The sequence below is a fragment of the Anabrus simplex genome, chromosome 4, assembly GCF_040414725.1.
Source record: "Anabrus simplex isolate iqAnaSimp1 chromosome 4, ASM4041472v1, whole genome shotgun sequence".
In the NCBI taxonomy this organism is placed as follows: Eukaryota; Metazoa; Arthropoda; class Insecta; order Orthoptera; family Tettigoniidae; genus Anabrus; species Anabrus simplex.
This window is the reverse complement of record NC_090268.1, coordinates 142,805,772-142,820,905: the sequence shown is the minus strand read 5'-3', so window position 1 is coordinate 142,820,905 and position 15,134 is coordinate 142,805,772. Positions and strand designations below refer to the sequence as shown.

Here is a 15,134-nt window from a genome sequence, read left to right as displayed (position 1 = left end):
TTACAGGCTGAAGATGCCCAAAATAATGGGTGAAACATGTACCTGACCAAATGAGTCTACATAAAATCATGTAGATAATAACCACATTAAACGTGGCAAGTATTGAATAGGTGGTTTTTTATTTAATTATCCTTGATATCTATGCCTAACGTCATCTTCAATACGGAACAATAATGAGAGTTATTACTTGTAATTCGGTAGCCAACCAGGCAAAATACCATTTAAATAGGTACTTCAACCTTAAGGTCAAGATTTGTAAACTAACTAAAGACATAGCCTTTCTAAAACAGTGTCTAGAACTAAAATTGATCCCAAAATTTTTGAAACCTACACAGCGAAAAAACTTATCTAACCAAAGTTTGATTAGAGTTCAAAACAAGGTCAACGACATTTGGTTAAGAAATGAAATTAAAGCGTCATATAAAAAGAAGTCGCTTTTAAATCTGCAGTTATATAGAGTTCATTTAGCGTTAGCTCAGGCTTTACATCCGTTAGAATGGAACTCTTTCCAGCTACATGTGGACAATAAACTGATTGCTTTATTGGATAGGAAGCAAGTTACTCTCGACAAGAAACTATCTCAATTAAAAGCATCCCAATCACGATTACCAAAACGCAGTTCAGACACGCAAAAAGCGGCTCCCTCACATAACAATACACCCACAGTAGTTAATTTGACAGACGTACAGTTTTCTGAAGAAGAAATGGGGATCTTGAATAAAGGCTTAAAACATAACTGGCCTAGCAAGAAAAAAGAAACGGATATTATCAACACAGTAGCTGAGATCGAGGCTAACATTTCTAAACTCCCTTTAGAAACACAAAATGATACCAGATTTGAGGTAAAAAAGAAACTACCAAAACTAGCGAAAGAAATAAACGCATATTCAAATTTCGACCACAAAAAATTGATCCAGAACGTAAAAAAGAAAATAGACGACAACAACATTATTGTCACAAAAGCGGACAAAGGAGGATCCACAGTTCTCCTAGATCAAAACACATACATTCAAAAAACAGAAGACTTTTTTAAGGACAAAATGTACACAATAGTCAACAAAGATCCAACCACGAGAATTCAGCGAAATCTAAAAACTCTAATAAGAAGTTCTAACTTTCTTTTCAATGAACAAGAACAACAAAAACTTTTTAACATGAACCCTAGTATTCCGACAGCCAGAGCCTTACCAAAGATTCATAAGAAGGACATTCCAATACGCCCTATCATAAACTGTAGAAACAGCCCCACCTATAAAGTATCAAAATTCATTCACAGCTTTCTAAAAAAACATTACGTATTCAATAATAAACACCCTTTAAAAAATTCATTCACTTTTTGCGAAATTTTAAACAAGTTTAAGCTGCGCCCCAATCACTCAATGTGCTCCTATGACGTCGTAAATATGTACCCAAACATCCCTACCAAAGAAACTGTAAGAATTATCAGTGATAATATCAATAAACACAGCGGCCTTAGTAAGATGGAAATTGAAGAATTCATGAAGATATTAAATTTTGTCTTAAGCAACAACTTTTTCTCTTTCAATGGAAAGTTTTACCAACAAAAAGGCTTAGCGATGGGCGACCCTCTTTCTGGCATCTTAGCAGACATTTATATGGACACAATAGAACACACAAAAATTATAACACAAATAAAAGGCGTATGTTTATGGCTGAGATTTGTAGACGATACCTTCATAATTTTCGACAAAAATGTCACTAATAGTGACGAGATCTTGGAGTCCCTAAACAAAATTGACCCCAATGTTAAGTTTACTAAAGAGGATGAGGTTAGGAACTCATTAAACTTTTTGGACTTAACTATTACACGCGGACATAATACCTTCGATTTTCGAATATACAGGAAACCTACACACTCTCCCTTAACTATTATGAATTCATCCATACACCCCAAGTCCCAAAAACAAGCCTCTTTCTATAATTTAATTTATAGAGCTTTAAAAATTCCTCTTTCTCCCAACAATTTAAAAATTGAACTGAAGTACATAAGGAATCTTGCTCAACTGAACGGGTTTAAAATAGATATGGTCAACCGTTTGATTAATAAAATCAAAATTAAATTGTCCACTAACCTCATCCCAGAAAAACCTAAAAAAACCAGTTTCGCCACATTTACATATAACAACCCAGCCGTCCATCAGATCGCAAATACTTTAAAGAAGCACAATATCAATATAGCCTTCAGGACAGTTAACACTAATCGAAACATGTTTTTTAACCACAACAAGGTCAATCACAATAGCAACCATTATTCAAGGTCCGGCATATATAAACTAACATGTACACAATGTGGTTTTTCTTATATCGGACAGACTGGCCGCAGCTTTAACACGAGATATCTGGAACATTATAACGCTCAAAAACACAATAAGTACTCAGCGATGAGCCAACATATGAGAGAAACGGGCCATCACTTTACATCCATAGAGAAAGATCTTACCATCATTAGAAGCATAGGTAAAGGGAAATTAATGAATGAACTGGAAAACCTACACATCTTTTTAGACCAAACCTACAATAAAAATAAAAATCTCAACGACGTCAATGAAATTAAAAATCCTTTGTACGAATTAACACCTAGATTAATTAATATCGTGAATTCAGATCAAAACAAAATCCCTCATTTATTTAAATCTCCACACTCAAATGCTTCATCCATCATGCCAAAAGTTAAACCCGCCCATATTGCTTCTAGAAACTCCCCTCCAGCAACAGCACACACGCCCATAGACCAGCCTACCCCCACTCTCCCTCCATGCCCCGCCCCTCCATTACCGCACCATTACAACACCAGGAGTAGAAATGGTGACAAGACAGGCGCTGCCGGAACAGACAGATCCATCTAGTATTAACTGAACAAGTAAGTCATTTTACAGTTAAGAGGTGTTAATTTAATACATTTTATCACAACGCGTGCTCAAAAAATTTTTAATTCAAAATTATTTTCTACTTCATTACAGATATTCTTAAGATCCCTCTCAAAGACCAAGCAACACATCAACGGGAACAATTTTCACACAAGACTGTATCAAGTGTCTAGGATGTCTCTTCCCAATTAAGCAGCAGCCTAAAACTATGAAACAGCTAAATATTTTACTCTTGTCAATTCCTTGACGTTACATGAGACCCAAAGTCAAGACGCTAACAGTTTCATTCACAACGTTTTTGACCAGTCTACCTACAACAATCGGCTTTTGAATCTCCACTTGTACACGACAACACATTTAAATATTGGTTACGTCAAGAACATGAAAATGAAAATCGTGGGTCAAACAAGCTCCAGTTTTAATATCACCCCTTCTCAAGAAGAAAAAAGAAGATCCGTTTCATTTTATTTTTAGTTTTGAACATTTTAAGTTAACCAGAACTGCCAAGTTAAAACACATTCAATTTAAATTTATATTTTCAATCTTGACCAACCTACAATCAGTTCAAATCTCCACTTATTGTTGACGACACATCCTGTCACCAGACACGATACGTCAAGTACTTAATATGATATAGGGGTCACATAAACCCCGATTTGCAATCCTCTTCACCGAAAAGAAGATCCATTTTAGTTTTGGACATTTTCCTTATTAAATAGATTAGGACCAAAATACTGTATTGACTTATGTTTGTATATATTGTATATAATGTATATGTTGTATATAGTGCATATATTAGTATGTTTATATTAGTTAAAAAGGTCCCAAACCTTGACCTAAAGGTTGTTTACAGGCTGAAGATGCCCAAAATAATGGGTGAAACATGTACCTGACCAAATGAGTCTACATAAAATCATGTAGATAATAACCACATTAAACGTGGCAAGTATTGAATAGGTGGTTTTTTATTTAATTATCCTTGATATCTATGCCTAATATCATATTACCTACTCGACAAGCCCATCACCGTGGTTACGCAACAGCGTGACCTAGGTGTATTATTTTCGATACAAAATTACAATTTAAGACCCATATAGAAACATATACAACCAAGGCTATGAAATTACTAGGCATTCTCTATCGCTTCACAGAAATTTCTGACCCCGTTGCTCTTCGTCACTTCTTCCTCACGATCGTTCAACCTCTCTTAAACTACTGCTCTCCGATTTGGACAACAGCCGCCCCCTCCAATACCAAGCAGTTAGACAGAGCAGTGTCCTTCTTTGCTGCAACTGTAAGGAACAGAAACCCCAAGCTCAGAAATCTGTCTACGCAGCAGATATTAATGGCAATTAATGTGTCACCGCTGCACATCAGGCGACAGGTAGCTGACCTGAGTTTCCTCCACGAGATCTTAAATGGACATTACCGCTCGGAACATCTTGTTTCTCTCTTCTCTCTCCGCGTTCCTTCCCGCTCCACCAGAACCAAAGACCTTCTCCACATTCCCCACACTCAGCACTCAATACTTCAACGATCTTTCCTAATCCGCCTCCCAACACTCTTTAACAATATTAATAGGAGACAAGAGCTTGATATAGCATCAAATAAAAGTGTATTCGAGAGGTGTGTAAATAGTATCTTAAAGATAAGTTGATGTGAAGGGATTATACCGCCATCTTGACCCACGACGACTTGGCTATGAACATGGACATTCTCATGGTTTTCGATTTGGACAGTTATTAGTAGGATGCGTACCTGATCTTGTTATACTTTGTTATGTTTGTTATATTTTATTATGAAAGTTTACGTTTGTTAAATAGTCTGTTGACAGTGCAAGTGAAATTTGCTCAGTGTAGCTGTATCTTGTGCTTCATGAATAAATAAATAAATAAATAAATAAATAAATAAATAAATAAATAAATAAATAAATAAATAAATTTTTAACAGTTTCAGGCAGAACCTTTTTACTTGTGGAGAATACCTCAACATTTCATGGCTGTAACCTGAAATTATATCTTGGATAACATCAAAAATATTTCACCACCACCTGGAGTTGATGATTATAACAAACTAACTAAATCAGAGGTGATTGTCCTTGCCATGCCTTATTTTCAAACACCAGTAAAGAAGCTGGAACAACTAACTGAATGATCAACCAGATGTACAGCTCATTTGGTTACCAGTGACCCACTGCGAGCTTAATCTAAATGAGCTCACTTTAGCTTATGTGAAAGGAAAAATAGCAACAAAAAAAAAAAATTATGGCTAACACTTTAGAACATGGTAGAGGTATGGAAGCAATTAACACTTTATGCTGAGAAGTCTTATATACCTTCACTCATGAATTCTGGAAACAACACATTAAACACACTAAGAAAATTTAAGACCACTAATGGGACTGTTTGAAAATGTCCTTCATTTTGAGCCATTCTTAATCAACAGCAGTTCCTATTCATTAGAGCATAGTTATTTTTCAGACGAATGAAGAATTAACCTTTCCCGAGCGGAACACGGATATATCTGAAGCCGATCTGTCAACCACGAGCGGAGAACGGATATATACAGAAATAGCTCTTATTCAAAACTGGCGCTGATTTTCACTGTAGAAGTTAATGCTAGGCTCAGAAGATGACAGCACCATGCAGACATGGGTTTGATAGTTAACATATCACCAGTAGAGACCTCTGTGACTTCACAAACATTTGCAGCCAGCTGTTGATTCAGATGTGAGCACGTGATAATTTGTGGGCATTAGAGTGTGTTAGTTTTTCTGGTATTTGTTTGACGCTTGTCACATAATGTCGCAGAAAAGACTACATACTAATGACGAAATAGTATCTACTTTGGATGTGAGTGATGATCATATTTCATATTAGTTTTTCTGATGGTGATAGTGAAATAAGTGAAACTGACGAGTGTGAGAGCAAGAACAGCACAAATGACAGTGTGGCATTTGACACCAACAGTGACTAAGAGTGGAGTGTTAGGTATAAACCATGGTCCAGTTCTTCCGTCTAGTTTTGAAAGTAATACGGAGCCTGTAGAGCATTTTGAACTATTTTTCAATCATCATCATTCATCATCATCCTAAACCATCTCCAGTTTCCCGGGTGTGGTATATGAGCCTCCTCCATCTTATCCTGTCCTTGTACCATTCTTCCTCCACCAACTTGTCCCAATCATGACCTCTCAGCAGTACATCGTTCTTAACTAAATCTATCCATTTCCTTCGTGGCCTTCCCACGGGTCGTCTTCCTTCTACTTTTCTGTCAAATTCCTTCCTTGCAGTTCTGTTTACTGGCATCCTCTTCATGTGACCAAACCACTTCAGTCTTGATATTTGAATCTTATTGAGGAGGGAATCATCTATTCCTACTTCTCTAATTTTCTCATTCCTAATCTTGTCGTTCCTGGTTTTCTGGATCATAGTGCGTAGGAATTTCATTTCAGCTGCCTGAAGTTTGGAATTATCTCTATTGGTCAGTGTTGTGGTTTCAACGATGACTTGATAAATATAATACGTGAAGAAACCTGTCTCTACGGTGACATAAAAAAACAAAAGAACACCCCCCCACCCCCCACCCTCACACAGAAGTCAAGGCTAAATGAATGGAAACATCCTCTAAACTCAGACATAAAAGCACTCTTAGAAGATGTGATAAACATTTTTCTAAGGCATGGGTTAGTAAGGTACCATTTTTTTACAGACGTATTTCCCTGTGATTAATTTTTACTCCCGTTTTGGAATCTACATTTTGCGCACCCTCCCCAAAATCAAGATCGTCTCAGAAAAATTCAGCATGTAGAGCTTGTCATTAATAAAATCAGAGAAAAGTATATGATTCATTATCCCCGCTGGTCAAAAGATTTCTATTGACAAGAGTACAATATCCTTCAAGGGGGGGAGTTTCATATAAAGTTTACAACCCAATGAAGCCCACAAAATTTTGGCTCAAAATGTTTGTTCTGTCTGACAGTAGTAACGGGTATATGTACTATTTCAAACCTTACACTGATAAAGAGGAAACTAGTTCAGAACTTCTAAAAACCACTCAAATTGTTACTGCTCTCGCTGCTTCTCTTACCAAAGGTCCCAAGAACCCTCCTTCTGGCTATCATGTATATACTGACAGGTATTATACGTCACCACAATTAGCTGACCAACTCGTATCCGTTAATATATTAACAATAGGTACAGTCATGCCATCCCGTAACGACATGCCACATCAGCTCCAAAAGAAAAATCTGAGCAAAATGAAACAAGGGGACATAATTTCTTTTTGTAAAGATCTTAAAATTGCTCTGGCAAGGAAAGATGAAAGGACAATTTTCATGTTGAGCACGAGCCACAAAGGGTCAAAGACATATGTTACATCAGTCAGCTCCAAATACCCAACCAAGCCCAGACAGACAAACCCAATATGATGGTAGACTACACAAAACACATAGGTGGTGTGGATCGTAGTGATCACTATATAGCCTCTTACCACTTCATGTGTAGGACAATAAAGTGGTATAGAAAAATGTTCTTCTGACTCCTTGAAATAAGCATTGTCAACTCATATCTGCTGTATGTCATGGTCCAGAAAAACTGTAACTCCGAACCAATTACACATAGAAAGTTCAGGCAACGACTTGTTGAGTCACTGGTCCTCGAATGGGTGACTTCCAAGCAAAAAGAGGGGTGTTCCAAAAGGGGAAGGCCCTCTCTTGGTCCACCAGAAGAATGCCTAAATGGACTACCTCACTTTATGGCTAGGAGGGAGAAAGATTCCATAGCTTTCGTTGTGTAAATAAAAAGGGAGGGGGGGGGGCTATGCAAGGAAACAATTTATTACTGCAAAACCTGCAGCCAAAAGCCTTTTCTGCATCCCAATAGATGCTTTGAGGTGTACCACCCTTCACGATATTTTAAAAAAGCCACAAAAGTGTTGTGTGTTTTGTAGAAAACTTGTATAGTGTATATATGTAAATTGCAGTGACTTGTGCCATTAATTCACTAAATGTAAGGATATAAAATACGAAAATTCAACTTTACAACCAACAGATGCTGTTCAATCTTCCAGTACCAACAGGTAAGCATAATACAGCTTTGGTATAACTAAATTTAGTGCATGAAAAATAAATCCCACGTTTTGAAATTCCGAAAAAACATTCCGCTCAGAGCCAAAAAAAGCATCTGCTTGGGAAGGGTTAATATTAAAATACTATGTAAATAACACAAATAACTTTTGTAAAAATTGTGCAGTATGACATTCCTAAATTAGAAAGCAAACCATTTTTAAACTTGCCATTGAAAGTCCAAAGCCCTAAAGAGAAAAGGTGATGGGAAGTGGAATTTTTATGAGGAAATAAAATCGAAGGTTGAAAATAAACAAAAGGCTGTGTTTGTTACGAGCCACGACTACTACTGAATGCGGCAACACTGTACCCTATTTCACACACACACACCCCTGCTGTTAATACACACACAACCTCTCATCAATATTACTCTTCATAAATTCAGTATCACACTGTATGGTTACAGTTGTTTCTGATAACCATGACTGAAGGCTTCAAAACAAGCCCAAGTTTCCTGTTGAATATTTATCCTTATCCTGGGTAGAGAAAAAATTGCTTTAGAAAAATTATAAGGACTTCGTTTTGGATGGTTGAAAATAATTGTACTTGAATTCAATATTATACCACCAATACATGTGCCTATAAAATATCAAAATGTCATTACTATCAGACAAGTAGTTTTCCATGTCTTTTTTTTTTAAGTGAGTGGTTCCTAGAGAAGAAGCCAAAAACCCAGGCAATTTTTAATAAAACCACAAATAGAAATGAATTATTCAACTTCAAAAATAATTTGTCTTATACACCCTAACGCAGAATTAAACAGGGAAAATATTGGTATAACTCATTTTACAATTGACCTATTGGTTTGTTTGTAAATAAAGCCTAAACTTGAATGTCCATAATAATAATTTAAAAACACAGTATACACATACCCTTCCATTTTTTCCCTAAAATCCATATGACTGCCAATTATTCGTTAGCTGACTCGTGAGGATTCTGTAGGCCTATGTATTCCTCTCTGAACACTAGTGTCAGAAAGGTCCATTCATCCAAGGTGATTCTTCAAGCACAAGCAGTGTTCTCCTTGAAACCTAGCATAACAGTTCTTTAAGCAGGACCTCTTTTCTAAATCCCATTTAAATCTTCACTGCACAGCCACTACTGAACTCATTTCCTTCTATACTTCAAGAAATAAAATATCTCAATATACTGTGAAACTGTCCAGTTTGGATGCACCTACGTCCCTAGTAGCAGCATTGGCTGGAAATAAATTAGGCAAGTTTCTCTTGCAGTTGATGTCAAGAGGTTTGATCCCCTCTTTCCGCACCGAACTGTAAGTCTTTAAAATGTGTCGAGGAATTGTGAATAAACCTGTATACACTTAGCTTCCAGTAGTTTAATTTCCATGGAACCATACTGAAACTTCAATTGCAATACAGAATAAATGAATAATTGAATAGTAATCAAATTACCTACCTCAGACTCTAAAATTCCAAGTTTCTCTTTGAATAACTGACTTTCTTCTTCTGCAAGAGATGCAAGATCTTTATCTTCTGATTCTAAAAAGGAAATAAAAATTCAGTTTCTTACAGTTCATTCCAAATTGCACTCTGAAGACTAATAGCACATATTTAATACTGTAAGACATATACAGTATATATAAATACAGGTATAAGTGATACTTGTCTGTATCTTTGTTCCACCATAACTCGGAAACAGTTCAATAGAAGGCAGTTCGGATTTAGGAAAGGTTAGTCCACTGAAGCTCAACCTGTAGGATTCCAACGAAATATAGCAGATATCTTAGATTCAAGAGGTCACCTATCTAAGGCATTTGATAGGGTAGATCAGTGTTCTCTCTAGGATCTTTTTAATGGGTGCACTGCCGTGCCATTTTTACAGGCCGCCCAGTTAACATAACCTAGATACAGGGTGTATCTGAACTATACCAACAAAAAAATTGGGGATGTCCGTCATGTAATGTTAAGAACAATGGTGCTATCGGATTGGCGAAGAAAAATGTTATTTTTAAGAAAGTGAAGTTACCAATATAGTTGGTCTGTTATTGGACATTACAAATTTTCCAGCTAACGCATTCCTGTTTGCCAACATTTCGCCCCAGTGTACTAAGTTGGGCTCATCAGTTAATAAATAGCACATCTACTAAGAAGTGTGGCTAGTGCATACCATGGTGGAGGCCACTGGATAGATTACTGGGAGCCACTGGCAAAGCCAATGCATGATGAGAGACTATCTCATTTGCAAAAATTGGTGCCTGTCTGGCCATCAGATGATACAGATGTTGATTCCCATAGGGAAAATTGATGATCTCCAAAAACAGACCAACTACATTGGTATTATAAATTTACTCATTCAGGATAAATATTTCAGGTTCCCTATGGGAATAACATCTATACCATATGATGGCCAGGTAGGCACCTATTTTTGAAAATGAGACAAAGTCTCTCACAGTGCATTGGCACTGCCGGTGGCTCCAAGTAGTCTACACAGGCGCCTCCATGGCATCACTTCATCAGAGTCCAACTGTAGCTCCCACGCTGTAAAAAGGCACGAGAGATTATTGCTCTTTAATAAGGTGTTCTTTCAGGCGGCCATGATCCACGCCCGTTGTCAAAGAGGGGAGACGTACCGTTCCACCCCACCGCATCTCATCCGGTGTGATAGATGTCAGCGGGATGATCACCCGCCAGGTTCAGCTTATAAACAACCAGAGGTATATGCCGTCTGCTCCAGTGAGGAACATTCCACCTACCACTGCCCAAATAAGTCCAACCCTAAGTGCTTTAATTGTACCCTTCCTCACCCTGCCTCCAGTTAGAAGTGTAAGGCTAAACCCACTCCTGAAATTTCCAAACCTGAGACTGATTCACAACTAAGTATTTTTTATTTTTTCACCTTGTTGATACATTTGTTGCTTATGGCAACTTATTGGTTAAAAGTGGTACATGTTTCGTATATTATTAACATCTTCAGCTACATAACACTGTTTAGATAATTCATATACTGACAAATTATCAATGCTTTGAGAGAAAGTGTCCTTAAAAATAACATAAGAAGATTAAATGACAACATTAAAAACAAAATACTCATGAGAAAATATATAAATTCTTATTACAACTGAAAGCGGTTGTCAAGGAAACACTTGTACAATGCTCCATAGAGAATATGTCCTGATGAATATTCTTTTCTTAGAAAGTTCATGTTTTTAAAAAATTCAATTTATAAATTAAAAATTATACATTTTTTTAGTAATTGTCGAAATTAAGAAATCTAGGTTTCATAATGTGGCTCTTATTACTATTGGAGATGATAATATCACTAATTCCTAGTTGTCAATTCTTTTTAAACCTGCTTACCTCTGGAACAGTATTTATTTATTTATTTATTTATTTATTTATTTATTTATTTATTTATTTATTTATTTATTTATTTATTTATTTATTTATTTATTTATTTATTTATTTATTTATTTATTTATTTATTTATTTATTTATTTATTTATTTATTTATTTATTTATTTATTTATTTATTTATTTATTTATTTATTTATTTATTTATTTATTTATTTATTTATTTATTTATTTATTTATTTATTTATTTATTTATTTATTTATTTATTTATTTATTTATTTATTTATTTATTTATTTATTTATTTATTTATTTATTTATTTATTTATTTATTTATTTATTTATTTATTTATTTATTTATTTATTTATTTATTTATTTATTTATTTATTTATTTATTTATTTATTTATTTATTTATTTATTTATTTATTTATTTATTTATTTATTTATTTATTTATTTATTTATTTATTTATTTATTTATTTATTTATTTATTTATTTATTTATTTATTTATTTATTTATTTATTTATTTATTTATTTATTTATTTATTTATTTATTTATTTATTTATTTATTTATTTATTTATTTATTTATTTATTTATTTATTTATTTATTTATTTATTTATTTATTTATTTATTTATTTATTTATTTATTTATTTATTTATTTATTTATTTATTTATTTATTTATTTATTTATTTATTTATTTATTTATTTATTTATTTATTTATTTATTTATTTATTTATTTATTTATTTATTTATTTATTTATTTATTTATTTATTTATTTATTTATTTATTTATTTATTTATTTATTTATTTATTTATTTATTTATTTATTTATTTATTGCAAAATTAGGGCTCTTGGCCCTCTCTTACACTTAACCACATTATGCGGCTTAATACTGAATCCAAACTTAATATTCTACTTAACACAGTGTATATAATATAATAGTAATATAACTTAATATAGTCTAAAACTAAAAGATTACATCCTAAGTCTAAAATTAGAAAAATAATAAATAAATTCAATATTAACTACTCTAGGTGGAATTAATAAAATATAACAGTAATTTATGTAAACTTTTGGGAACAATTTACTCCAGACATTCACTCACACATTCACACATAACTACATGATATAGCCTACGTATTCAAGAGGAAATCTTTAGACTGTCTTTTGAAGGTAATTAATGAAGAACAATTTCTAATTTCAGGGGGTAAAGCATTCCATATTCTAGCGCCCGACACAAGGAAAGAATTACTGAAGGCAGATGTATGATGTGGAGGTATTGCAATTGTTGACCCAGATCGCGTGTCACGGTCATGAAAGGAGGATAGAAAACGGAAATTACTGGAGAGATATTAAGGTATATTTTCAGTCAAGAGTCGATAGATAAGGGTTGATACATGGTGATTCCTCTGCTGCTCTACTTTTAACCAAGAAAGTCGTGCATAAAAAGGGGATACATGCGAGGCAAAATTCAATGAAAAGATAAATCTAATGCAGGAGTTTAAAGCTCTCTGCAATTTCCTATTTTGTTCACTGGTAGCATCCAGCAACACAACATCACAATAGTTAAAAATTGGAAGTATCAATGTTTGAACCAGTTTTATTTTTAAGTTAAGAGGTAATACGGTCTGGTGAATCTTAAGGGGATGAAGTGATGAGTGAACTTTCCTGTATACGTTAGTAACATGTTCCTCCCAGTTTAAAGTTTCATTTATAGTGACTCCAAGGCTTTTTACTGATTTACAGAGTGGGATAGCAACGCCATTTAGTTGAATGACTGGAATTTGTAGACTGTGTAGATGGGCAAGCAGTTTTCTCTGCCCTAGTATGATAGCTTGTGTTTTCGTTGGGTTGATGGAGAGAGAATTCTCAGCTGCATAACAGCTGATCTGCTCTAAGTTTCGGTTCATATTTTCAATAGCTGCATTTATGTCATTCACTTTTGTGTGGCAGTAAATTTGAAGGTCGTCGGCATAGAGATGGTAGTTGCAGATTTTCAACTTAGAAGAGATGTCATTCAAATATAAAATAAATAACAGGGGGCCGAGTATAGAACCTTGTGGCACACCATTAACTTTGTACTTCCACTCCGTTCTCTTATCATTCATGACAACACACTGTCGTCGGTTATGGAGGTAGGAAGCGAACAATTTGAGAGCAGCGTGGCTAAGATGGAAGGAATGCAATTTTGCTATTAATATGTCCGTACTGATAGTGTCAAAAGCACTGCTGAAGTCTAGGAGAATGAGCACGGTCACTTTACATTCGTCCATTGCTTTTCTTACGTCATCCGTAATTTTTAGAAGAGCAGTAGATGTACTATGTCCTTTTTTAAATCCAGACTGCAGTGATCAAGTAACGAATGGTGCATCAAATATTGGAGCAGTTGTTCATGCATGAGTTTTTCTAAGACTTTCGAAAGTGAAGAAAGTATACAGACAGGTCGATAGTCAGATGGAGAATTTGCTAGAGATTTTTTTGGTACTGGTAAAATTAAGGCATCCTTCCAAACAGTTGGGAAGTAGCCTTCCAAAAGACATGAGTTACATGTGGGTTAAAATTGGCAGTACTACATCTATCAAGGTAATGACGAAGGATATCGGGATGTCGTCCACTCCGATTGCTCGCGATTTGATTGATGTTAGTTTTCTTCTTACATTGTTTTCATTTACTTTACGAAATTTGAACAAAGGCCGTTGTGGCAACGGAGTAGATTGGAGAGAATTTATTGTTGTTTGTATAATATGAGGGTGGGTATTAACTATTTCTCTAGTAAAGTGGGCATTTAATTCATCTGGATTTATGTCATGCGTATTGGAGTTTGTAGTTTGCCTCCCAATACCTACGGATCTGAGTTGTTTCCAGGTACTTTTTGTGTTCAAGTTACTGGCTAATTGTTGGAAGTACGCATATTTTTTGTTTCTGATTATTTGTTTAACTTTATTTCTAAGCACACGGTACTTTTCAAAATCTTCAGTTGATAATGTCTGCTTGTAACATCTGTGTAGTGCATCTCGTTCAGCCACTGCAGACTTAATGTCATTAGATAACCATGGAGCAGCTTTGCGAGTCACCCTAGCAGTACGTTTAGGTACGTGTTTGTTATACAATCCCAACAATAATGTGTTAAACCTCTTTACTTTTTCGTCATTGTCAGTCAAGTGCAGTATTTTGTCCCACGGGCAGAGATTAGCATCTTGTACCAATTGTTGAGGATTTAACTTTTTCATGTCTCTATAGGTTATCCACTTCGGCTTTGTTTTGGGAACTTTCAAAGAATAAGCTAAATATATGAGATCGTGGTATGATATACCAGGTACAGAAGTTTGTCCGTGTTTCAGTATTTTCTGAGGATTGTTTGTGATAAGTAAATCTATTAGAGTGTGTGAGGATCCGTTAGCTGTGTTCACGTGGTGAGTGGGGTTAAGTGGCAACACTGACATATTACAAGAGGTAAATATGTTCTGTAAACGATTTGCTTCAACGGAGTCTATTAACAGGTTTGTGTTAAAGTCGCCAAATATGAGTACATGTTCGTAGGTAGGTACGAGTCTTAGTAAATTTGTGTCTGGTGTAGTAGTGATGTGTTCTTTGAGTGCAAGAATGAAAAAATAAATACATACATACATACATACATTACATAGGACAATCTGGCCGCAATTTTAAAGTAAGATATTTAGAACATGTGAATGCTGAAACACATAGAAGATTCTCACCTATGGGAACACACAGGACTACCACAGGTCATAAAATTTACCAACACAGAACAATACCTCACCATCATTTAAAAAAAAAAAAAATT

At 34.7% G+C, this 15,134-nt stretch overlaps 1 protein-coding gene across 1 annotated transcript in view; it reads right to left on the bottom strand.

Annotated features, from left to right (window-relative positions):
- mRF1 (mitochondrial translation release factor 1) overlaps positions 1-15,134 on the bottom strand; it is an 80,185-nt gene that overhangs the window by 51,821 nt on the left and 13,230 nt on the right. Inside the window, exon 2 of the mRNA XM_067145240.2 lies at positions 9,429-9,511. Coding sequence (XP_067001341.2) covers positions 9,429-9,511 — 83 coding nt within the window. The remainder of the gene's footprint in view (positions 1-9,428; positions 9,512-15,134) is intronic.